General features: G+C 41.8%; 2 protein-coding genes across 2 annotated transcripts; both read right to left on the reverse strand.

Annotated features, from left to right (window-relative positions):
* Positions 1 to 575: 575 nt before the first annotated feature.
* On the reverse strand, positions 576 to 6,824 carry LOC110368876 (solute carrier family 22 member 13). The gene is made up of 10 exons (XM_021319421.2): positions 6,410 to 6,824; positions 6,233 to 6,336; positions 5,991 to 6,145; positions 4,209 to 4,377; positions 3,926 to 4,046; positions 2,259 to 2,353; positions 1,964 to 2,178; positions 1,771 to 1,879; positions 1,470 to 1,676; positions 576 to 651 (listed from the first exon to the last, which is right to left on the reverse strand). The coding sequence occupies exons 1-10, from the start codon at positions 6,782 to 6,784 to the stop codon at positions 576 to 578; spliced, it is 1,626 nt and encodes a 541-aa protein (XP_021175096.2). The 5' UTR covers positions 6,785 to 6,824.
* Positions 6,825 to 9,002: 2,178 nt separating this feature from the next.
* Positions 9,003 to 19,759, reverse strand: LOC105930280 (serine/threonine-protein kinase OSR1). The gene is made up of 17 exons (XM_012868403.3): positions 19,504 to 19,759; positions 18,962 to 19,074; positions 17,471 to 17,579; positions 15,717 to 15,858; positions 15,128 to 15,183; positions 14,909 to 15,018; positions 14,718 to 14,819; positions 13,753 to 13,886; positions 13,607 to 13,655; positions 13,449 to 13,514; positions 13,138 to 13,260; positions 12,756 to 12,791; positions 12,447 to 12,590; positions 11,301 to 11,400; positions 11,157 to 11,225; positions 10,937 to 11,001; positions 9,003 to 10,330 (listed from the first exon to the last, which is right to left on the reverse strand). The coding sequence occupies exons 1-17, from the start codon at positions 19,571 to 19,573 to the stop codon at positions 10,256 to 10,258; spliced, it is 1,563 nt and encodes a 520-aa protein (XP_012723857.2). The 5' UTR covers positions 19,574 to 19,759; the 3' UTR covers positions 9,003 to 10,255.
* Between the last annotated feature and the right edge of the window lie 6,735 nt (positions 19,760 to 26,494).

The raw sequence follows: 26,494 nt of genomic DNA on the forward strand, positions 1-26,494 counted from the left end.
AACAACTAAGAGCAAACTGGGCAAACAGAAGTAACTGAAAAATATGAATTTTCATGTATTGTTAAGCTGTAAACGGAGCCGTCAGCAATACCCAGACAGCATGCATAAAAATAATGGAAATACATATTGCTATGTAAAGTCATTATATTTATTATTTACACAATATGGGATGTAGATAAACATTTCAAGATCAAGTAATATACAGTGTGTCAGAAGTATTTCAGAGATGAACTTGGTAGCAAATCCTTCCTGTATGCAAAAAATAAAATATAAAGGTTAACTCTTTACATTAATCTATGAGTAGAAAATTAATTTACCTGCTCCCAAAATCCTAAAAACAAGGTAGAGGACATTTTAAAGACAACACATACATTTTAAAAATCCTAGTTTGCTTTATTCGAACGTTTTGACCTTAATGTTTTCTAATATTCTTTCATGGAAACCCATCATACAGAACATATCGTTTGTCCACAGTGCCGCAGAATAATTACTTCCCCGCAGATTTCTGAACGCGTGTCACAATCCGTTGTTGTTGTTGTGTACATTAAAACCTTTCTCATGGTTTCCTGTTTCAATTAGAGTTTGGTGGATTTCTGGGTGTGGATTTCAGCCATGGAGATGTCACTTCCAGGCTTCTCGTTGGTCAGACCCCTACAGAAAAACAGGACAACCAGGTGTTTATTCAGTCATTTTAAATCCTGTAGACGTCAGTGACATGTGGAACTTTTTTTTTGTAGGTTTTTCGATTTCAAAAAAAATTTTACAGAGTGGCTCAGTCTTCTGAGTTATTAAAAAGATAGGCAATAACAAATAATTTCAACAACATTTAACACATGTAAAGGGGATATATAGCTTGTATAATACTTCTGCTGCACAGAGAATCGTAGGACACAGCCTGCCCACCATCACGGACATCTACACTTCTAGATGCAGGATGAAGGCATGATGAAGGACTCCACGCACCCCGCACACAAACTGTTCGTTACGCCCCCTTCTGGCAGGAGGCTGCGGAGTATTAAGAGCAGGACCACCAGACTGAGGTTCTGCCTCAAGGTTCTGGATGCCAGGACTAGATGTTTTCTTTGGAAGAGAAAACTGTTGCAGCCTCTTTAGCCCAGAACCCCACTAGAACTTGCTGAAAACTCCTGCAGCTTTTTTCTTTTTCTTTTTGCCCCTTACTCCTGACTGATACCTTTGCTTGATAGGATCCTTTCAATCATCTGTTACTTTACTGGAAACCATTACCCTAGCAAACAACCTTAACTATGGAAATGTCATATTCTTTTTATTTATCTCAGCCCACCACTTTCCAAAGTTTTGATGGTAGATGTAAACTGTGTGCTGAAATTGAATCAAAAGGTGCTTTAACAAAGTATTAGCTGGAGTGCGTGTGCTTATGCAACCAATTTGCTGCAGCTCTCGTGCTCCAGTGAAACCTGAGAGTGCTGCAGCACACAGCATGAGCTTACCCGTTGCTCTTGCCATCACTGGTTGAATCAGGAAGATCTTTCCTGCTGGTCTCAGGAAGCAGCAAGCCCAGAGCTCCACTGAGCACAGCCAGGCTGCTAAAGACTATGATGGGTATGGAGCGGTGGTATACAGCCAACATGTTGAGCAAAGGAGACAGCAACCCTGCAACTCGAAAGGCTATGGAGCTCAAGGACACAGCAGTTTGCCTGACAAAGCAAAGCAGAGCACAGAGTTCCCTTATTTTAGCTGCAAATACATATAACCATCACGCATTTTATTTTAGACCGTCGCTTGACACACCTGATAGAAGTAGGAAACAGTTCTTGAACGTAAACCAAACACACCGAGCCGGCCCAGTTCAAAAAGAATTTGCCTGTGGTTACCAGGGCGGTGATGGCTACTGCGCTGTCTGAAATTCAGGTGGTGCAGGAACATTTTTAACTGTGAGGTTACTTCTGCGTTTCCTCGCTGCCTTAAAGTTACCAGCGCTTACCTTGAGGAAAAGCCAGGGTTAAAAGGCAAACAGCCCCCCCTACGAGGAGTGTCGATACCAGGGACTTCTTTCTTCCAAAAAACTCCAAACACCAGATGCAGAGGAGATGTGCAGGCACCTCTGAGATCCCAAACAGGAACTGGACCAAGAAGATGTTCAGACCAAACTTGCCCACGTTCAGAACAAGGCAGAAGTAGCCAAGGTTCAATGAAAACCTTAATATGGAAGACATGAATTATTCAATAAATGCGGATGGCAATGGGAAGCAGAAGCAAATCGAAGGTGCGTCACTTACCAGGCAAAGGATATGATGAAGAAGTTTTTTATCAGCACTGCTGAGGTAAAAATAGCTTTGATGCCTGCATTCTCTACTTTTTTCTCCTCACTTACCTGACAAGCAAATGTTATGTTTGAGTTACAGAGAAAAGTTTTTTAAAGATACATGTAATTACAATTGACAGACCAGATCAAGTGTTTTGAACATCATAAAAAAATCCACGTTTTCCTACGTCACATCTTTCTCTCTAATGCACATTTTTCATTTCAACACTTATAGTATTAATTTTTTTCTACCAACCTGCTCATATTTAAGTGTCGTTCTCGATTGCAGCAGACGACAACAGAGATGTCATGTTGTAAAAGTGCAATATGGTGCTTTTTTGCAACACATTGTACCAGCCTGTTGAGGTGTGCCCTGCTCACATTAAAGGGTCCAATTCCTATCCAACCTTATATATTTGTAAAACCTTTTGTTCCCTATGACTGAAATTTAAAGGAAAAACTAGAGTGCCATGAATAATGATTTCCCCTGACAGAAGTCTGCGTTCATTTAATCTCCAAAAAAAAAAATGCAGCACTTGCGTAGTATTTCGTCTGCAGTGGCCGGTATCTCTCAAACGATAGCTCTATCAGTAGTAAACCGGCGACAGGGGGACCAAAGCTCAGCGATCCAGTTGAGTAGTGAAGACTGGTCTGTGTTCTCATCTAACAGAGGAGATTAGGGTTGCTTGATTTTCTGAGGAAATTAAAGCTGGTTCTGATGGAAAGCTGTCAAAATGCACAGTCTGTTGCCTAAGGGGCTGCATAGGCGCACACCAGTCAGGGTCGCCATGTTGAGCCCAATGCACGCCTGAGTGCACCAACGCTGACAGAAGCAGTGCGATGCTTTGACCATTGCTCTGCTTAGGAACTGTGGGTCCTGTTCGCCATGTAGATGTAGATGTACCACCTACCGAAACATTAAGACACAGTAAAATGCACAGTATTCCCTAGCAGCTGTGGCCTCTCTCAGCAGTATAATGACTGTATGATGAGCAGAAAGAGTTTGAGGCGCAGGTCTTAATCCATTTGAGCACCTGTGTGACGTGGTTTAAACTGTTCAATGCGCAGAGGCCCCACCTTGCAGCTTGCAGGATTAAAGGATCTGCTGCAAACATCTTGGTGCCAAATAGCAAAGCACAGCTTCAGAGGTCTACCGATTTGTGGATATTAGAAGCCCTTGTATGTTTTAGCCTTGAGTGGGTTAGAAAAGAGCCACAATAAGTTTAAACGTATCCATCCAAATTTTTGTTTGGAGAAACCACTGAGATTGGCCACTCTGGAAAAAGCAAATACTAATGTGGCCAAAAATGGGTGTATGTATGTAAACTTCTGACTGGAGCTACATTAGACGATTCAATAGAACCGGCTAGTTAAAATATGTCATCCAAAAGTTTCTATTACATTGATATTCAACATTAACAATCCTTAACCCTGATGATTGTATTGCCTTCATCACTGTTTACCATTCCCAAAGTTTCATGTTGGTGCTGACGAGTCGCGAACGGATGAAGAGGGAACCCTTTTAAATTTAGCACTGTCATGCTGACTGAGCTGTTTTCACACTGGGCCAGAGGCACCGTTGCAGAGCATTTAAGGTTTCATCAAAGTTGGTTAAATATTATTTCTGTACACTGGATAAACCTTCTCAAGCAGGTTCTCCGGGACATCCTTTTTGTTGATTGCTGCAACTTTTCGGATCAGTTTCTCAGCTTCATCAACTCTTCCCTGTCCCAAGAGCCACCTTGCCGATTCAGGAATCCACCTTAAAAGCACAAAAAAGAAGCTGTTGAACAGATATAAGCGCGGCCAAACCAGTTCTGACCTGATGACAACAGCCGCCAACTGTGTTAATACCTAAACACTGCCATAGTAATAGTTCAGCAACACAAGACAGGGGCGGCTCTGCTTCCCCGCTGGCACCTACCATATGTAGAGGAACACCACAGCCTCTGCCCCCGCCACGACGTACTGCGCCTTCCTCCAGTCACGGACCACATAGACCAGACCAGCCAAAGCACACTGGCCAAAGCTCCCAAACACCTGGCTCACACAGGAGGCGAGGGACCTTTTGTTGATCCCGATCCATTCTGTCGCTGCAAAACACAGTTCAGCCCCAAACATCACTGCAGGTTTTTTTTTTTTTTTTTTAAAAACAGCCACATGTGCAGTCTCATGAAAAAGATGAATATTTTCTCCATCCATCCATCTATCCCTTATGGAGTCACCAGGGATGCTGGTGCCTATCTCCAGCTGTCAATGGGTGACAGGCAGGTACACCCTGGACAGGTCACCAGTCTATCGATTAATATGTATTGTTTTTTAATAAGTTCACATAATAAAAAACTATTTCTTTTTTCTATTTATGTTTGAAGACGATGGGTTTATTTTTCTAATTCTACTCAGTATACTAAAGATAACAAATTAATTTTTTTTCTGACTGACTCCTCAACTTCATCTATGAGCTGTTTCAGGGCTCTCTTGCATCTTCAGCCCGTTTCAACCCACCCGCCCACTCAATGAGTGCAAGATCTGACCTTTGTCTTGAATTTTTCCTTTTCTTAATCCTCACCCAGTCCTTTGTAGATTTACTGCTATGTTCTGGATCATTCTCATGCTGAAGGGTCCATCTCTTTTCTGTCCGTTTTCTTATAATTCTTTTTGTGTGTGTTTTTTTTTATGGCACCAGTGGCTCGTTTTTTACAAAGTAGGTTGACAGGAAAGGGGTTTTGAGAGAGAGGGGAAGACATGTGGCTGGAACCGAACCCGGGTCAGCCACATAAACGGGTTGTGCTCACCACCCCTGCGCTATCGGAGCATGCCCCGTTTTTGTCCTTCTTACAGATGGCCTGGAATTGACAGGAGATCCTGTGATGGTGAGCTGGTCCTGTCCCGCTGCAGCCATGCATCCCCAAACCATTACACTTCCACCCCCCTGCTTCACAGGTGGCATGATGTTCTCCTCGAAAGCTGCATTTGGTTCATGCCCAACATGTCCTCTGGTTTGATGTCATTTTTTAGACTCATATATCCACCGGTCTTTATCAATGTTCCTCAGTGGCAGGCCTTTGTACTTTTCTTAGAGTGCAATAGTTTCCTCCTTGCATAACTCCCATAAAAGTTATACTTCTACAGTCTCTTTCTAAACGTACAGACGTGGAGATTTCTCGGAGCATCTTTCAGCCTGCTTTCAGGCTAAACCTGTTTAGACGAGCCATCGTGGCAACTGATTTGACTATGCTGCTCCTGCTGACGATTTTCTGTGGCTGACTTGAAGTTCTTTTGAGACCCTTTTTTATCCCTTACCCGTCTCAAGCGCTGATATAATCTTCCTCCTAAAGGCGAGGCAGCTCTGTTAATCCCACCACGGTGTTCACTCTCCCTTCACTCGAACTACATGTCTGAGGTTTCAAACGGGACAAACCCGCTTCAAAACGCTGTTATGTGATATGATATGATAAATGTGGGGAAAGTCTTGATTCATTTCTCACCAGGAATAGCATTATTTTTACACTATAGTTTACAAGATGTTTCACTCCGTTTATATGGTGATATAAAATATGCCTTTGTCTGAAACGTTAAAAAAAACACAATCTGAAGTGTGGGATTCTAATTTTGTACATAACTGTTTCTTTAAATGCATTTCTTTCCAAAAGATTATAATAAAGATAATGTTGGACAGACATCTTTAAAAAAAAAAAAGGCATACCTAACACGACAGAGTTCATCCTGTATCCTCCCAGGCTTGCTCCAACAATGAACTGGGACACGTTGTAAACGTGGACATTTGGAGACACGGCAGCAGCTATGATAAATATTAACAAGAGGACGACTGGGAGCTGGGTGGTTCTCCTGCGGCCGTACCTAAACACACAGACGAGGGCTTCAGGTCCTGTGGGTTTTTTAACGGGTTCAGCATGGCGATCATTTAATGCTTTTCAAGAAACTCACAAGTCAGCAACTGGTCCAAAGATGAATGAGCCTGCGAGCATACCCGTCATGAAGATGGTCTGTGTAACTTCAGCCATATTAGACTTCTCACAGACAAGATTGAACTGCAAATTAACAGTGCAACAATCAGCAGGGCCGTCAGGAGCACAGGCGTGACTTACATCACACTTCACTTACGTCGGTAACTATGGTGGACTCGTACAGCATATTCTCGTACACAAATCCATCTGTGCATGCTGTGGTGTCATTAAGTCCGTGCTCCCTGATGGTGTGGATGTCCCAGTCCACAGGGACGAACATCCGACACCTGCTGAAGCTCCCATCCTCCTCCCGGGGCAGAGTGAGGTTCAGCTGCTCCTCTGCGGTCAGGTTGGGAGCAGCTTTGAGGATCCAGTCTGTGTTACAGTGTCTCTCCGGGTCAGACTGGATAAAAAGAAAGCTGCAGAAGAACACCGGGAGCAAAAAGTGCGGCGAAGCCAAAGCAAGGAGAAGAAGCTTCTGGAAGAAGCCAAAGTCTCCGATGGCTTTGAGAATTTCCCCGAAATCCACCATCTCTGCGCAGATGAAGATGCCTCTAAGGGTGTCTTGATTCAGACAGCCTTAGAAAAACCCGCATTTAAACTGTCCGACTATAATCAGTCACTGATTATGTAGAAACCTCAACATTCAACACCATCTTTGTAAAGCAATGGTTGACATGTTAAAGAAAATAAATAGGTGAGGAAAACTGATCTGTAAGGGTCAACAGAGGAGGTTACAATGACTTGCACAAGTATTTATGTCCCTTTAACTTTTTCATGTTGCAACCACAAACTATACTACATTTATTTAGATGCTATGTGATTGAGTGGAAGCAAGCGTATATTTTCCTTATCAAATAAATAATAACTTTGATTTGTGAATCCACTCATGATTTTCATTGTGATACCCAAGGAGAGCCACCCATGGTAACTCTGGAGGAGCTGCAACGCTCCACAGCTCAGTTAGGAAAGTCCACAGGGTAACTACTGGTCATGCAGTCCACATAGCTGACCTTCATGAAAAAGCAGAAGGAAGGAAGTCATTGTTGGCCCCCACGACATCCTGTTTGCAGTTAGCCATGTGGCAGACACGTTAAACATGGGGAAGAAGGAGATCTGGTCAGATTGATCTTGACCAAACTTTCTGGTCTGCATTCAAACTACTGTGCGGTAGAAAATTAAAAACCTGAACACACCACCCCCACAGAGAAACATGGTGGTGGCAGGAGCATGATGTGGAGATGCTATTCCTTCACAGGGACAGGTGTCAAAGTATGCATGAAATATCATAAGGTCCTAACTGAACTAATAATTTGTGCTCTGACTAAAGAGTGGAATAGCACTACAAGATAAATGAAAGCACTGTGCTCCAAACAATGCATGTGATTACTGTGGGTCGCATGAACAAAATGTTCCTTTCTCTGCATCTACATCGGCACACAGTGATGCAAGCGTGCATGGTGGGGGAGGGAGGGGGTGTCTGGGTAAACTACTGCTAATGGCCTCTGAGATTGTTTTCAATAATTCATTTAATAATGAAAACATTTACTAGAACAGTTTACAGCTGTTGATTTCAGATTAATTTCAGTTTAGATGTCTGTTGTTATAATGGAGATGATGAATGCACTATTAAGCCTTAGCTTTCTGATGTTTAAGATGTATACAGATATAGACTCATTTGTTGGCCCTTCTGGTAAAGAGATGTTAAAAAAAACCACTTCAAATTCATCTTTTATTGCTGTAACAATATCTTTTGTTTTTGAAGAATCCAACCTTAAAGTACGTTAATTTTGCTGGAAAAAATGTGTTACAAAACTATTAATAATTTTAATAAAAACCAACTGAAGCCTTCTAAAATTATACATCATTTTATTTCAGTTGATCAGAGGAGAGAACCTCTCAGCGTAGTTGGAGATTTGCTGCAAAAAGTGATTTCTTTTCTCCACCAGGAAGTTGTTTACTCCACCAGGAAGTTGTTTACTCCAATGTGGCATTTTCCTGTAATTAGGGAGTTAAATTAGGCTCCCACCTCTCTGTCATTTCATATTTATGTCCCAATGTTTGCCGAATGTCATGCATTACCATTTAGATATTTTATCAACTTAGAGGAAATGTGAACAATCTAACAAAAAAAAAGGCTTAAGCTAGATTTATTTTAAATAGTATCTTTATCTGTACCAACAAGTGGGTACATGGCAATTTTCATGTGCCATGTAAGGCTTTTTCCCTTGACTAAATAAAAGTATTCAAATGAAGGTTTATACTTTTCTTAACTTTTCCAAGGATTATGTTACTCCAACAACAAAAAAACAAAACTATAAATCAAATATTTACTTTTTATAAAGGTCAGCATGTTTTCACCAAGTTCATGGTGGTTGATGCAGGAAGAAACGCTTCACTGCAGAGACACTGAAAGAAAACGCATGCGAGTACATCTGGTAAGTCCGGTGGCTGAACTTCTGATTTTGAAACCATTCGAGTTAATCTTATTCAAAATTTAACAGTTTGAGGGCAGCAGGATACTTTGAAGCTGTTGATTCAATGCATACCAGCAGATCGTCTCTTTAAATTCCTGTTTGAATACTCCACCTGTCAGGACGTGTTACCATTAAAAACAATTAAAAGACAACTGCCCATGAATGTATAATAGAGCTCATGCATGCAGGTATGACACTCAAATAGTCATCTACTGTGTTGGCCGCTAAATGTCAGTGACAAACCAAAAAGGAAACTCCCCACAGCTATTTGAGTGAACGGCCCTTATAAGCTTTATTTGACATTGGAAGAACATTTCCAGATTTTGAGCATGCATGCCTCCGCAGAAGTTCACTTGCAGTCGGCGTGTAACATGAGTCGCCTCAGACTCGACACCCATCACCAGCATCCAGGATTGTCCGCAGCCGTCGGGTCATCGGTCATCACAGGGTTGAACCATTTCTTACAGGAAGAAAAACAAAAAACAAAAAAGACGGCAACCATCCCACACGTCAAACTGGTGATGAGTCGGGTCGTTAGCGTCGTCTGTTTTGCTGCAGGCGGCAGGTTCCTAAAGCTGCCCGTTCTGATGGCTGACCTTTTAATGAACTCCTTTTGAGGTGCATGCACACGAAAAAAAAAAAAAAAAAAAAAGCAATAAAAAGAAGCAACAACAGCAACTGGTGGTCAAATCTGATAAAACAAACAGCACTATTGCATAGAAGGATATTCGGCAGAGCTCAGTGAGAGAAAATAAACCTGTGTGTACATCAGAAAACGCCAGTGGATAAAGAACTTTATTTTAAAAAAAACTGAGCCGCCGCTGCCAACATCTGAATAGTTTTAACAGTGCAGTCAGAGCTCGAACCCCCTGGTGACGTTCGGATCTTTAACACCGCGTCTGACGGCTTTGTACAGGAGTCCGGATGGGAAAAAGCCTTGCTACGACGTGTTTAGGTACGACGTCTGTATCGACCTCAAGGGGATGTTCTTAGACGTTTGTTTGTTTGCCAAACACTCGGGGAGTTAGCGGTGACTAAGGCCCAACTTGCACCGTTCAGTTTCAGGGTAGCGTAAAGTGTCGCGTGAACGTGGCACAACACTCTGGAGCTTTGTGGCACAGCTGACTTAGAAGAAAGAAAGAAAAAGGCAAACGTTTCCAGTACTGGCAGGAGATTGTTTGGATTGCTCTCGTGTACGAGGAGGAGGGCTAAAAGTAAGAGAAATAAAAGGAGCAGATAATAGTTGATTGCATTTTTTACTCTCCCGTTGACTGTATAAGCGCACTGTAAACATTTCAAGTGTGATTCCTGTGATGAGCTGAGCCCCTCGGTGTGGTCCTCGTGCGTCCTGCAGTAGTGTCACACTCCTGCCAAGCTCACGTTTTCTCCGCTGCTTCCTCCTCCTCCTCCTCCTCCTCCTCCTCATCATCAGTCTCCTCTCTTTGGCAGTAGTGGGTCCTTGGAGTTGACTACAATGCAGCTGTGCAAAACCATGTTTCAGTCTTATTTTCCCAACTCCGCTGGAATTAACTGATGCTGAGCTGCGCGAATCCAATCAGCTTTATATCATCAGGAATCTCTGACTCCTCCACGCCAGACGCCTGGAAATAAAAACATAAAAAAAAGTACATACTTATGATCATAACTTGTACTTTATGAGATTCAGGGCTTTACAACAGTGTTCACGGCAGGACATTTTTTCACATTTTGTCCCATTCGTGTTAAACCAAAAAAAGGGTTGACATGTTCAAAGGTTGTCGTACGACCGACCTCGACTTTTAACAACTTAAAACTTAATTAGATTTGGTACTAATGCTCTCCAGCACCATCTGAGGCCCTGTAGAAGACCTTGAAAACCTATATATTACACTGACATCAATGCAAATTGATCATCCTTCATCACAATGAAAGAGCTGAATTAAAAAAAAAAAAAAAAAAAGTTTTACACTATTCAGATTTATTTGTCCAAAAACTTAAAACGTGCATCATTTCTTTATCCCTTCCCAAGCACACATGACTTTGTGCTGGCCAATTATAGCATACTAAACAATCACAAACTAAGGTTTGCAGTTATATTGTGACAAAATGTGAAACAGTTCAAGGGGTGCGAATACTTTTACCAGCACTTTATTTAGACAAAACTATTCAACTCAAAAGGTCGGTGCTAATAATCCTCCTCATTATCAAACAGAAGTCTCCCAGCTTACCAGTTTAAAGGTCACATTTTTGTTATTCAGAGGATCGTCAACAATCTTTTGCAGATTGGCAGCAACTAGACGGACGACAGGACGAGAAACGGTTAGCAGGAACTTAACAGCAGTGGCCGACATTTAAATATTATGAAGGCAAAGTGCATCCGGAAAACACGGTGGGAGACGAGCGGTTTACTGGTGCAATTAGATTTAGTGGACAAGGCTGACAACACACCGATGACCAAGTCCCTCCCGTCAACCAGACCGGCCGAGACCAGCTCCTGAGAGACGCCGTCAGCAGAGTCTGAGGACAGGAAGGAGCGGGTGAGTGACAGGACGTGAGAGAGGAGGAGGACAGGAGAGCTGAGAGCGTCCCTACCTCTGCCACGCATGAACTCAAAGCGGATGTCATTGAGCTCTTTCTTGGTGTTCCTCAGTCTGAGGACGAGGCTGATGGGAACAGTGAGAGCTGCAGGCTCCTGAAAATGCACACAAGTGACAGAACATGAATGGATTTAAATTGTTGAAGCGTTGAAAGTGTTTAAGTAGACAGAGTCCTCCTGAACAGGACTGTTTGGACAGTTTGCACACATCTGCAGCAGTTTATGTTAATTTGGGGGCTTTAATGATTTCTCTTTTCTCAGGGTTGAACCAAGATGAAACTACTTCAACAGTTTATTTAAAGATGGTCCATTTAGTTTGAAATTTATTTTTAATTATTTAATTTGACTTTTAAATAAGTACAGGATTAAATTAAAGAGAATGTGAAAAGTATGGCTATAAAACGATGAATACTTTCTGTTGTATTTAATATTTTTAATAGTAAGATTTTTAACTTTTCTGTAATCATTTTTGCCCTAATTAAAAAAAAGGTTTCCGTTTGCATCAACCACCTGTGCTTGTGAATCAAATTGTTCTTCAAATGTGGTTGGGGGGGGGGGGGGGGGGGGTTTATAGTAAAAAAAGGTAAAAGGAAGCCAGAGTATCCAAAGATAACCCACACATGCACCAGGAGATCATCCAAGCTCCAAACAGAAAGACCCCAGGCTGGGATTTGAACCCAGGACCTTCTTGCTGCAAGGCAGCAATCCAATTGCATCTCCTAATAGCCTGCCTCAAAGCTGTTAGTTGCATGGATTGATTCTTCTTGTATTTTATTAGCAGTGTTTGTGGGGCTGCAGCTGCAGTGAGGTGTGGTCACAGCCAATCATCTATTGGCAAAAAATAACTCAGTGGATGTCTAAAAACTTTTTGCATTCATTTTATCATTAGGACAAGAAATACCACTAAACTTTAAGTCGATATCACCCATCCCGGGTAAAAACACGAGGCTAGTAAGCCTCCTGAGTAAAACAGCTTTCATTGAGCAAAAACCTTAAAAAGTGTGAATATTAAATAAAAAGCTAAGGATTTGCAGTAAAGACAACCAGTGAGCTGCTTCCTACTAATGTATTTAAACTATACAGTCCATTTTTACTTAAAGAGCAACATAATCAAACTGTGAGTCAGTTTTCCCTGCTGGTACCTGGACAGCAGGTCCGTGTGAGGGGCTCGCTGGCTGAGCGGCCGCCTGCGGGTCGTCTCCTGCCGGGGCCAAACTGGCGGGTCTGTCATGCGCGGCTGTGGGCGGCTGCAGATGCGTGGTGGAGCCATCTGCTGGTGGGAAAAGCTAACAGAAAATTGCAAATGAGTGTGATAAGTCCATGTGACGTGGAATTAAATGTGAAAAATAATTGACTAAATGAAGGAAATAAGAGTCATGCAGATCGCTGTGTGTTTTGCATCATGGTAACAATCAGGAGTTTCGGGTCATGTCCACCACAAACAGACTCACCTCCATGTTTTGGGAGCCGTCCTTCACTCTGGGTGACTGCAGAATGGACATGATAGATTATCAGGATTGAATACATGCAGTAGGCTTTTCATCGTCTCGCAGGATTGGGGGAAATTTGACAGGGGAGTAAAACTGCAATCACAGCTGAGATGAACAGGAAAAGCAGAGCCCCACGAGCAGACGTGATCTAAATCAACGAGCACTAGGAGGAGATTTGAGCCGGTTATTCCCAGCAGTTTCACCTTGGATTAAGATCACAGCAAAAAACACATTCCTACAAGGCTAGAGGTTGTTAGGACCCGCGGCACCTGAACAGTGGTTTGGGAAACAGGGGGGCTTAGAACGCGTCTGTCGGGGGGGACGCAGGCATGCCGGGTCTCACCCGCAGAGCCGCCACGGCAGCTTTTCCCTCCTCGCTCTCCTCGTCCAGCTCGTCGTCGCTCCACTCCCACCCGCCGTCCTCCGTCTTGTGGAGGCGGCCACTCGAGCCGGGCACACGACGCACCTGCACAGTGAAGAAAAGCGCCACTTAATGCGGGCGGAGCCTCTTCCAGGCCTATTTCACAACGCGAGGCCACACTGGAAGGAGGCGAGGCCGAGGCGCGCCCTCGTTAGAACGGCACGCCTCGGCCTCGTAACCGGCGCCTTTGTGTAAACATGAAATCCGGTGTGCGTTAGTAACGAGTGCCGAACCTTTTTAGATCGATCTGATATTGTGGGACCCTTCATCAGGAGCTTTTCCTGCAAGTACTCGTTGTTCTGCAACAAAGCAAACATTTCTCACTGGTTGTTAAACGTTCCTTTGAGAAACATGACGGGCTCGTTTCTAATAACGCTGACACACAGCTCACCTTGGCTTTTGTAAAGAATTTGTGCTTCAGCAGCTCGGCAGCCGTTGGTCTGAAAAAGAAAGAGGCAGAACGCTCTTCGGTATATTTTTGGAACAAACGGAGCGTCTGGTTGGACAATAGGAGCGAGGAGTCTGAGGCTGACGGACCTTTTTTCTGGATCTTTCTGTAAACATAAGCAGATCATCTTCCTGAACGACTTGCCGTATTTCTTCACCATTTCCTTGTCTGCAACACCCGTCTCCAGACAAGGAGGGTCGTTCTGCAAAGTCAGCATTAACACCTGCAGAGCAGAACATCCAGGTCGATGAGGACAGTTTCATTTAGTCAGAAATGCCTTAAAAAGTCTCAGAGACGATCAATGTTTGTCTCACATTACCGGTCTCTGGATTCCATTAAGCTACTCTCTGCTGTTGCTTACTTTACCCAATTACCTACTTTTCTTTTATGAGCATAACACATATAAACAATGTTCACATTTTTTTCTCACCTTCTGGCCACAAGCAGCCATTATTTATTTATATTAGGATAAAAGTGTTGCCAGAAAGTGCATGAGGAAGGCATATTAAACAGGATTTTACTGGCATTTTAAAACAAAGACAAACAAATTGCAGATTTGGCTGTCTTTGGTATATTGTATTAACCGTTAGCAAAGTTCCTGCTACTTATGCCAACAACATTTCTAAAGCAATTATTTATATAACTTTTTAGTTATTTTTGTTAAGATTCTGCTGGATTACAGTTCCTCCAGCTAGATGTAATATTCCTGTTGAGGACCAACCTTCAATATTTTAAATTAAAGGTTAAATCATATTGTTTCCCAAGGAAAATGTAACACTCTGAAAAGTCTGTGTGTTTTGGAGCCCTGTTTAAAAGTGGTGCATCGTTCATTGATGGGGAAAAAGACTGGATCTCTGACTGAACCTGAGATATCTAATTCTAGCCATCAGCCGATCGCTCCGTGCATCTCTGTCATCACTATAAAGCTATTTTTGACAATCTCATTTAATAGGGACAGAAGCAACCCTAACTTGTCTGCACTGCTCAAGCGTAAAGGAAACCACTAAACATCTGTGTAGGCAGCAAATAAAGGATGCGCGGTGTACACCATCACCTTCATGGGTGGGTATTTGTGATATGGTGCAGCCCCAGTAGCCAGTTCGATTGCCGTTATCCCAAAACTCCAGATGTCTGCTTTGAAATCGTAGCCACGGACCTGCAGAGTAAAAATACGGAGCATTTAAAGAGGCCGTTAAACACGCTTTAGACGACACGTTGGAAGAAGAAACGGAGTCCGACTCTCACCTGCTCCATGACCTCCGGGGCCATCCAGCACGGCGTCCCGACAAACGTCTTCCGAACCTTATTCCTCGTCATGTCTCCTCCTGCAGCTAGAAAGGCACTCACACCGAAGTCTGAGGTCAAGAAAAACAGAGATAGTTTTAAAAGCCAACCCTATTCCACCATAGTGCAAATCTCAAAGCGTACATTCTCATTAAAGTCAGGAGCGGAAAAGCCCTTTACCAGCAATCTGCACGGAGCCGTCATCTCCCAGAAGAATGTTTCCAGCCTTCAGATCTCTGATGATAGAGAGGTGAGGAATTCAGTTCTAAGTCATTTCATCTTATTCCTACTGGGTTTCACACACACGTGCTATAAACTTGGTGTGAACTAGGTACAAAGAGCTAGAACAGATTAAGGGGGCCCCAGGTTCTGAGGCCTTATCCTCCCAGATTAGGTTTAAGTGAGTTAGTCATATCACCTGAGCCCAATCAGCTGCTGCTCTCCGTCGACTGAACGAAAGGTCGGGACAATTCATGTTGCATTGAAAGAGTACGAGCTAATCAGATGACATGCCGGACATGTTTTACTCCCCCGGCATAATCGATGTGATTATGGGAAAGCGTTCTGTGAGCAGGAGGTTGGATGCCGTGAGCGGCCTCTTCTTTTCAGTTGCGGTACAAGATGTTCCCGGGAGGAACTTTTATGTAAAACAAACCTCCTCAATTATGCATTTTCACTGTATTAAATATTGAAAGAGGGAGATCAAGTTCAAGCTGCAGAAGCGAGAGGCTGTGAGCCTGGCGACGGTGCGTGCCGGCGTTGGCCTCACCGGTGAATCTGTCCATTTTTGTGGAGGTACTCCAGCCCTTCCAAGACTTCCCTCAGGATGGTAGCGATGCTGGCCTCGTCCAACACGCCGTTCCTGTGCTCACCGCGTGAGATGATGTGCTTGATGATGTCCAACACGGAGCCTGAGAGAAAGGCAGAGGCCTGTCACAAGACATACCAATCGTCCTTTGACCTTCTAAACCTCTGGAGGGGAGCAGCTCGACTTACAGGAAAGCTCCTGTTATAAAAAAGAGCTGATCCTTTCATGATGCTTATTCTCCTACAAATCAGTCAACAGTGTATATGATCAATATGTGGCCTGAACTTTAATATCCTACTAGTGGCAGCCAGTAATTAAAAATGAAAACTATTTAATGAAAGGCCAGAAAATGACAATAACAATGTTAAAAGGTAGGTTTTAAGATTCAATAAGACAGGTAATGCTTGCAGCACATCAGGCTGTATTATTTATACACGATTGAGCTGATTTGCATTATATTTGTGCTGAATCATATTTTCACTTCTAAATACTCAAAATAGATTTTCTACATCAATATGTAGTTAGTAGAGTAAATTTTTTTTTATTGGTTGACCTGTAATCCATAACGTCTGACAATGCTTAAAGGAGATCTTGGCTCAGTTTCTGGAATTGTTTGACAATAAATCTCCAAAGATTTTAGAAAGATATTATTCTTATTTTTATTTCGCGTTAGTGTTGAAATGGATGGCGTCTCAGAAACTGGGCTGTGAATTTAAAACCGCATCGTGACAAATATCAGAAATAATTAAGGGCAACCCACACCAGAATTGCCATGTTGTGGCACTTCTTGTTACACCTTTAACACTTTGGACGAGTCACGCTGAAACAGAGTAGATCTCAGCTTCTCTACATTTTAGTTAAATTAAATGATTTTTTTTTTTTTTTTATCTAAAACAATGCAGTGTACCATGAAAGTAAATCTTCTAAACAACTTCAACGTTTTTGCTAAGCATTCCTAGTTTATATATGTGTACTTAAACTAGATGTCTCACCAAAATAACGTCTTATGTTCTGTTCAGGAGCGACAAAGCTTGTTTGGATCTTTGTTCACTCCTGTTATCTTAAAAAAAAAAAAAAAATTCAAAGAACAGCTGCATTTATAGTGAAGTCAGATTATACCCAATATACAATCCAAGAGCCTCCACTATGCAATCGGTACCACTGGATTATACTAAGAAATATTAAGAGTAAAAACGGCACTGAATAAAAATCAATGCCACATTTTAAAGGTTTGTGTCGAGCTTCGCAACATATCGAATCATAATACCCATCACAATATCAGAATGTGTGAAACAGCCCAGCACAAAGGGCTGCCTGAACACATTATTTGGTAGGATATTAAGATTTTGAGGGTCAAGCCTTCATGCTCTGCATATCTAGCACTTATTTGGCTAGCTGGACTTCAGCTTCCCCTGATGCCCACACTAGATGTACCTCCTTAGAGGCCGAGACGCTCAAGAGGAACGGTGCAGACATCAGGACATTATCAAAAAATGAGGCCTAGGCTTCAAACACATTAGTTTCTGGTTGTATCCTGACAAACATGAAAGAGTTCAAAGGATAAGAACGCTGCACAGTATAGGACTAGGTTTAAACCACTTTCTTTGGAATAATTAATACTTTCATCAAGCTTTAGTTTAGTTGCGGGGGTAAAAAAAAAACAACCTTACTAGACAAAACATACAAAGTTAAATTGGAAGTATGACGGCACTTACCGCCACTGAGCAGCTTCATCACCAGCCACAGTTCATCTTTCACCACAAAGGAGGTATAATAAGACACAATGTTTCGATGGTGGCACTGGCTCATCGCCTGAATCTCTTTCTGCACGAACAGAAACAAGAACATGTATGGAAAAGGTCAGTCAGAGTCTGTCTACAAGAGCTTAATCTCCCAGTTAAAACAGCCAAGTCACCCAACTATTGTGCACCGTCTGTAATTCAGGTCCAGACAAGAAAAAAGTGACTAAGTTTGCTTGGATCCTCGCAGAGTCACAAGACAGGATTTTTTTTTTTAAATCTAGAATACACTGTGATGTTTATTGAGGACTGTGGAAAGTTATCACAGCTAGTTAGGTAGGCTGGAGCCCCAGACAGCAGTATTAACTGATGATGATGATGATGATGATGATGATGATGATGATGATGATGCACACGGTCTGACAAACAACGTAGGATGAGAAGACAACGGTTCAAAGAGAACAAACGTCGAGTACATTTCTACGGAAAATTAAATCTGTATATTTTACTATCATCAAAAAACACATATTGGCTTATTTAGGATCTCCAACTGTAGTATTACTTTTAATAAAAGCAAAAAGAAATACATAATCGCTGTTCAGAGTGTTGCAATAGTTGTGATTTAGAACCTTTGAGGAGCTTTTTTCACAGGATTAGACCAACGCTGACATTCCACCCACAGTGATTATTTCACAGCTGAACACAAAAAGTAATCGTTGGGTCATTCGGTTCAGTCATTTACTGCAGGCCATAAATGTGTCAGCCTTTTGTGTTCACAAATGAACAAATGGCTTTTTATAGGCCATTTATAATCTCTTGCTTTTGGTAAAGCTCTGACCCTCAATACTGTTTTTATTTACCTGATTCTGATCTTCTCTTAGAATACTGAAGAGAAAAGCAAAATCCTTTTTTCTCTCTAGTATTACTGCTATAACTAGTCACTGTTTACACAAGCGGGGGGATGACAGGCCACTGTGTGAGAGAGCAATCGCTAAAAAAAACAGGGTTGTAGTATTACTTGAAAACAAAAACACTGTCATGGAGTTCACAACACAAAATCCTTCTTAGGGTCTTATATTAACGATTAGCACTGTTAGCATTGCTTGAACAGCTGCTGAACGGGGCGTGTTTCCTGGCAGATTGAAAGATTCACAACAATAAAGCAGAGTAGCTGTGCTGTTATACCAGAGGCACTTACATGCCGCAGGCTTTCAACAAGTTTCATTAAGTTAACATTCATAGACTTTTCAGGACTTTTGAAAGACTTTAAAGATTTAGTGTAAAACCTGTAGAATTTAAAAAAAATAATAATAGAAAAGTGTACATACTACGTGACATATTTAGTAGCATATGCCAGTTTAATGTAAATTCCAGATTTTAAAAAAGAATCATAACTTGCTGTATAATTCAGTAACACCTATATCATTACACCTCAGGCTACAGAGCATCAGAGCAAAGGTGCCTTACCAGGAGCTCGTCCATGCTAGTTTGACACTTCTCCAGGTTGATGCGCTTGATGGCCACCTTCTCGTTTCTTGGCTTGCAGAATGCTGCCTGGACGACTGCGGTGGCTCCGCTGCCTGTGGAGATCCACATCAGCGGTGAGGAGAACCGGCATCACTCAGAACACGACTGCCCAAAACAGGGCAGAACAAGGGAGCAGAACCGGCACTGCAGGTCGGATCACACAAGCTTCACACAGCGCCACTACTACCACTAGTCCCACCTTGTCTCACACTCGCCGGCTAAATGTTACTAGCTAGCCATCTAGCTCCGTGTAGCTCAGTCGGGAGACAGCCTCCTTTTTCGCTCCCCAGCTAAGGAGAGCTAGCAGCCTCGGCGGAGGGAAACCACCGGCCTGCTCGCAGGGCTACGGGTCGGGACCTGACTTCTGGCGGCAGCGGGCTCGTACCGCTAGCAGCTGGCGAGGCTAGCAGCAGTTGTCAGCCAGCGCTGCAGTGAAGGCAGGGCAGGCTGCGAGGCTAACATTAGCAGGCTAAGCTACTCACCTATCACCTCATTGAGTTCGTAGTCATCCCTGTTGATGGACCAGGACTGGGTGGACTGTTCGTCTGCCATGTTTGTTTCCTCACAGGAGCGAAAAGGCGCTTGGAAGCGGTAACACAGACGCGGTGTGAAATGACAGCTTGTGACTCTAGTCCATTCGGCTTCGTGGGAGCTGGCTGCTGCTGCTGCTGCTGCTGTTCCTTTGACAACTCCTGGCTGCCGCCCCTGTCAACACAACTTCACGCGCGGCTGACGCAGCGTGACACGCACTTACGCAGGAGGAGGAACCAAGATGGCGCCCTTTCCAGTGGAACATGAGTCAAACTGAACGGGCAAAAAAAAAAAAAAAACTTTTAACAATATGTACAAACTGAATATGGTTTAACCACGGCAAGGAAATCAGTTCTCTTACCAAGCATGTAGCTGGAGTGTAATGTCGGGGACGCCCCTTGTTTTCCTCCGCCGCAGTAAAGTGTGACCAGCAGGTGGCGTTAATGTCCCGAACACGTCTGTGTCCCTTTCAGTTCATTTACGTCTGAAAGGCACAGAATATTTCCAGAAATAATATCAAAATTCTAAGACTGATGCCTACCACAAGAGTGAAAAGTGAAACCTATAATAATAGACGAGTTTTGGTATTTTTAAACAAAAAAATGTAATTTCTTTGTGCCCTCTAAAAAGGCACTAAAGAAACTTTCACTTCTGTTTTTCAGTCACAACACACAAACACACACACAAATTCAAGCAAACTCACTTCAGTTAGTTTTTATTTTACCAGTAGAACAACAACAGACCACATATTTTCTTATCATTTTGCTATTTTAGTTGTAAAAAAAGAAAAATAAAGATCAAATCTGCCCTCCTGATAAAGCACATGCCTCTGGTAACATCACCACATAAATCACAAGCCAACTGACCAGAGTTCTTTTGAGTAAGTACGCTTCCATTTTTCATGCCAATGTTATTACCTAAATCTGTAGGGCTACAGCAAAACATTTAAACCAGTATTTCAGGAGAATTTTGCTAAACGAAAATACAGAAGAGGACCACGACTGAAATGTAACACAGGTACTTCTAAATTTCCCTTGAAATCCATCAGTCCACTGTCAGCTACCGTGTTTACCTATGGCAGTAAAATTACTAGCTTTTTTATTTATTGCGCTTTTTAAAAAAAAATTCTATGAAGTCCAGTAATTGAAACCCATATTTCAAGTTGCATTCTAGATTGGTGGTATACAAGATGGTATCATCAACATCCATTTTAGCAGTTTTTAATTTAAGTATTGCAAATCAGAGTATGGTTATGGTTAGAAAGATTTTTTTGAGTTTGTTTGACTTGTTAAAAGAAAACCAGGTTTCATGTTTTTTTTTTTTTTGTGAGTGATTGAAATGTAAAATCAAACTATCTGTTTTATTTTAATGTTAATATTGAAAATACCCTATTATGCTGTACTTTTTGTGCTTCTAACCTGTAACATGCCAGTGTAAGGGACTTGTTACCCCAACTATTGTTTATTTTATGTAAGCATAATTCATAAATCAATGGGTATAATAACCACACAAACAGCATCAAAGGCCCATATATTTTTATGTCCAGTACAATCCTTTATTTGTTTTAGCTATTTAACAGTAACAACACAAATCTGCCTTTCCATTATTTATTTTGGATTTCCAAATAGGATCTCAAGAGCCAACATTTATTAATCCAAGACCACAATTAGGTTCCCCTCCGGAGTCCTGGGAACCACTGTTTTAGAAGTCCAAAAGTATTTTGCAAATGTAAGAGAAGTTAATGTTCTTCATATTAAGAATATACTGTTTAATAATTGAAGATACTATACAATCGTATAATTTTTTTCAATAACAAATTGTCAACAAAGTGACAAAAAACAGCTGGGTAATAGTATGGTAAAAGTATTGATGTACTGAAGAATTTCACATTAATTTTTTAATTCAATGAAGAATAGAAAATAATGCATCTAAATAGAATGCATGCAAACAACTTTGATGGAGGGTTTTGATTAAGAAAAAGAAGAGATCTTTATTTGTTGTTGGAATTGTAAATTCCATTGAAAATTGTTTTCTGCATTTATCCTATCCCTTAGGGAGCAGTGGGCAGCTTACAGTGCCCGGGGAGCAATAGTGCCCTCATAGTGGCAGTCTGGGGGTGCATGAATGCAAGGGCTCTGCCACAACCACTAGGCCACTACATCCCATAAAAAAACATATGAATAAAAAAAAAAAACGAAGGATACCCAAAAATATTGATACCAAGCTTACTGTTTTGTGATGTGCTGGAAAACCTGGTTCTGAGAGGGTGGATTTTTATCTTTATCAGATAATGTTTTACACTAAAACAGCCAAAGAAACATTGGCTCACCACTACATGCTGTTCTATAAGAACAGTCTTATTCTAAAGTTTATTCGGCTGATTTTACAGAATGGGGTGGTTAAGAAATTTAAAGCGACTCTGTGAGGCCTGAAAGAAAAATGTCATTGCTGCAAGAAAGTTTGCATGTCCAACAACTGTGGTATCTGCACCAGTCCCCCAATGGAACCCCAAAATAAGGCAGCTCTTATTTTATATCATTATGTTATTTCATTCTCCCAATTGAAAGTAAAAACACTGATTCTTGAACCACATCACCAAGTCCAGTTACTAAACGAATGCAGTACTAGCAAGATTTTAATACTGGCAGATTCTGAGTCCTCTCTCCCAAAGGCTAAAAGCACTTTAGTGTGAATAATCAAAGCTAACCTAGACAGGGGAGACGTAGAGGGGAGAACTGAAAAATTATTCTTTGATTTTTGAACATATTCATGATTATACAGTAGCGTAAAACAACAGCCTGAGATGTGGGAAAATGAAGCACAGCTATGGATGGAATTAGTGGTATGTGAGGAAACAGCTAGGCCTGTTCTTGCTTGTTTCACAAGTACAGGCTCATACACCTCTTTTCCAGCCTCCTTTAGCTGAAGTTTAAGTTGCAGTTCCCTTATTGTTGGCTTCAACTCAAACACCGTTATGTATTTCCATAGTTGTCTTCTTGGGTTATTAAATATCTGAATGTATTATGTCATTAAGTTCACTTACTGCTACCAGTAGCCTATTTAATAAACTTTGTTGTACATGTCAAAAAAACGCCCTAATCTTAGCAGTATTTATAAACAGAAGCTAGGCATTGGTCGGGATGAGATTCTATTAATATGATTGCCTTAAGCAGAATAACCTCAGTTTCATGCTATTAACACAAAATAAACATGTACAGAACTATGAAAAAACTGTTCCACCCTCACATATTCATCTATTTTTATGTCGTGCTCTTTTTTGTCACATAAAATGTTAACGTGTCAGATACACCAAACCAACTTTAACATCAGACAGTGATAACCAGAATAAACACAATGTGCTGTTTTCAAATGATGATTTCATTTTTCAGGAAAAAAAGAACCCATCCAAACCGATCTGGCCCCATGTTAGCCTACTCAGGTGTGACTTTCTAGAAAAGCTATTCCTAGAGTGTATCAACGACTCATCTAGAAGGTCAGATAAGAGCCCAGGACATCATTTAAAGCCCTGGAGGTCACACCTGCCTCAGTTCAATGTTCGTGATTCAACATTAAGACAAGAATGGTTCTAAAACCAAAATCTATACTAACCAAAAAGAACAAAACTGCTGGTCTGAAATTTGTGCCAAAAAAAAAACCAACTACTTATGGGAGACTTCTATTGGTGATGGTGTAGGAGACAGCCATTTGGAAGAGGTCTCCCAGTTGAATTGTTAATATAGCCCTGTAAACTTGGTTGTGAATTGAGAACAGAAGGTCCTTTCTATTGCTATCCCTCATAAATGATTAAGAAACAACTGTGGATTTGGTTCCAGCAAAAGCCCCTCTGTTTTGTTCTGTTTCTGTGGCGTTGTTTTGTTTACACAAGTCAAGTTAGCGTAAGCTGGTGGCGTGATTTTATTGTGAAATTCACTGAAACTTTGTCCTGTCAAGTGCCCATTTTTTTGTGTTTGGCTCTTAAAATTCAGAAACTAGAACCGGGGGGCCACTGCGCCGTCCGGTCAAACTTCCTTCTTGCGGATGGCCTTAGTAACTGGACCTACAACCACAAGTGGGTGATGTGAGAGTACATATTGATTCTTAATGATTTGGGTTCAGTGTGAGCCCAGCGTAACACACCAACCTGCCCAGTTACCCATGGTGTGGCGGCTACTGTAGCTAGGAAACTTGCTCAAATGGCCGCCGTGAACTCGGGAGCTAACAAACCACCTCGTCTGGTCAAAGATTCACCAGACATTTTATCAATGGGCCAACTTGTCTCTGAACTGGAAAAGCAATGAGCATCACTTCTAAAGGACTTATCTGCTCTAATCAAGCAGTCCATCAAGCCATTACAGATCTCAATGGATGCCATTCGCGAGATGGTGAATCACTTTTATGCCCACCTTGTTGCTGCAGAGTCCCTAGCCAGGGCTAACTCTGAATGCGTAACAAGCACGGAAGATGCTGCAAGCCCAGAACAAGTCTCTTCAAGACCACTTTGACGACCTGGAAAACAAGTCCCACAGAGTCAGCCTCTGGATAATTAACATTCCTGAGACCTGAGTGCAGTGAAAGCGGACGGGACCCAACCAAGTTCATATCTGACCTGCTGATGGAAAACCTCGGCCCGATGTCCTCTCCAAACCCACAGAGCTTGAGAGAGCGCATTGCTCCTTAGCCCCTAAACATGGAATGAGAGATAGACCCAGGTCTTTTGTGATATGCTTTTCTTGTTTCCAGGAGAGGTGTAAGGTGTTCCATTGGGCCAGACAACTTAAGCTTAAGTGTCGAATAACAAGGCTGTAAGTCTGTCCAGACATCAGTACCAGCACTGCAAGGAAATAGGCTGCCTTTAACAAAACCAAGCCCTCAAGAAGGGGTGAAGTTCAGGCTTCCCTTTCCAGCTCAGGCTTCATGTAGGGATGAAACGTCCACTTTTGAGACCCTGGAGGATGAACACACATTTTACAACAAGCGAGTGATGGATAAAGAGTAAGGCACAGAATAATTTCTCCTGCTGCCACCAACACCTGGGGTCTTTCTTCCCTGCCTGTTCAGATGAGGTCGCCTGATCGTGCCGTAGTAGGCTGTGCTGTAATTTCACTGTTTTGTGGACACTTTCAACAAACATTATGGTAACCAGGGAAATGAGGAAGCGCATGCACTATTTACTTTCACTCTCCAGGAGCAATGTGCATAGACTTGTTGTATTTTGCTTTGTCGCAGTGGAGACATTTGTTTACTTCCCATTGTCCTCTGTGGGTACCACGCATGGTTCCGGCACAGGATCATATGTGTTTTTTCTGTTCTGATTAGGATGGTAAACTTGTTTAAGGGGACATATGATAAATCTCCTTTTGTAAGTCATTAAATATATTTAGTTGTGTACTTGGCATCTGTAGGAGGGCAGACAGTTTTATTGTAGTGTCTCCGTGTGCTCTGTAGTATCTTTATATTTCTGTTTGGGTCATATTTGTATGGCTCTATTATGGTTTTTGAACAATTGCGTCACAGTATTTGTTGCAAAGCTTTCACCATTATTCTGCAGTCCAAACTCAAGGATAAGGAAGCTCCAAGTGGATAAGTGAAAATGTTTGGCTGTTGGGTGTTTTAACCCACACAATTTATTATACCGTCCCCCAGCATACTACAAAAATGGCAGAACAGGGTGGAGTGAAAAGCTCTGTGACCTAGAGGGTGGTGGAGTGTGAAATGCCTCCTTTGCACTTAAAGGGACAGCACCAAAACGAGTTGCTCTCAGACGAGTCTCAGAACAGGGGCAAAAAAGGGGATTGTGGAGCAACAATAACAAGGAATTCAGACAAAGCAATGCAGTTCCACTTTATGTAGACCGCAACTGAATGATTTAAATATGGAAAGGAAGGCGTTAAATAGCATGATATTTTTCATTGTAGGTAGTTTCAGTGAGGCCACCTAAATGTGCTTATGATCCACTCATATCTATCTTATATCCGGTATTGCTTTATTAGGGACTTTATTTAATAATATTCAAACCTCACTACTTTTTGAGGTTTGTATTTATGTATATATATATATATATATATATATATATATATGTATATATATATATATATACCATCCTCTGTCCATCAATAGGGCTTATTAAGAGGGTTGGTGTCTTTATTTGATGTAAATATTAAGGCAAACTTATTAATGGCCTGTCTACCTTAGTCAAATGCAAAAACTAATTGTGTGTTTCTGTTATATGTTGCTTTTCAAGATGTGGGGTAAGTTTTATATACAGTCGACCTCGATGAGCTCTTAAACAAGAGAGTGTTATGGAAGCAGAAGGTCTTATCCTGTTGGGATTGACGATATGAAAGTGTTTGGTTTGTACAAGATATGGGAGAGTGGGAGGGATGTGCAGGGATGCTTTGATGTCCACCCCCCCCCCCCCCCTCTTTTCTCTTCCTTCTCATATTTGTTGCTCTTGGTATGTGTTTTTGTCTTGTTTTCTCCCCTATTTCTTTGGCCCAAAAGTCACGTCAGGCCTGGTACAGTTATTCCACATAATGTCTTTATTATATGACGACTCAGGGTAGGAATTTTTGCTTTATCTTCTGGAATCTGAAGGACGCCAAGCATCCCATTAAATGGAGCAAGATGATGACTCTTGAAAAGCAGCTATACAGGAAGCTCACTTATAAATTCTTATAACATATAAGATCTGTTTAATTGACACATGGAAAGCAAAATCCAATTCAGACAAAGCGTATTTATTTTTTTCACATATTCATCATCTATATGGTCAGATTGACTTTTTTTTTATATCAGATGTCTACTCATTGGAGTATCATAGCCTTGTTATCCCACAGCTTCCTTTGGAGAATTCCTACATTCGCAGATCTCCTTGTTCTTCGATACAACAAGTGATTCTCCAGAGGTCTCTAGACGCACTCTGTGGGAAACCTTCAAGACGTT

The sequence above is a fragment of the Fundulus heteroclitus genome, chromosome 6 (assembly GCF_011125445.2).
Source record: "Fundulus heteroclitus isolate FHET01 chromosome 6, MU-UCD_Fhet_4.1, whole genome shotgun sequence".
In the NCBI taxonomy this organism is placed as follows: domain Eukaryota; kingdom Metazoa; phylum Chordata; class Actinopteri; order Cyprinodontiformes; family Fundulidae; genus Fundulus; species Fundulus heteroclitus.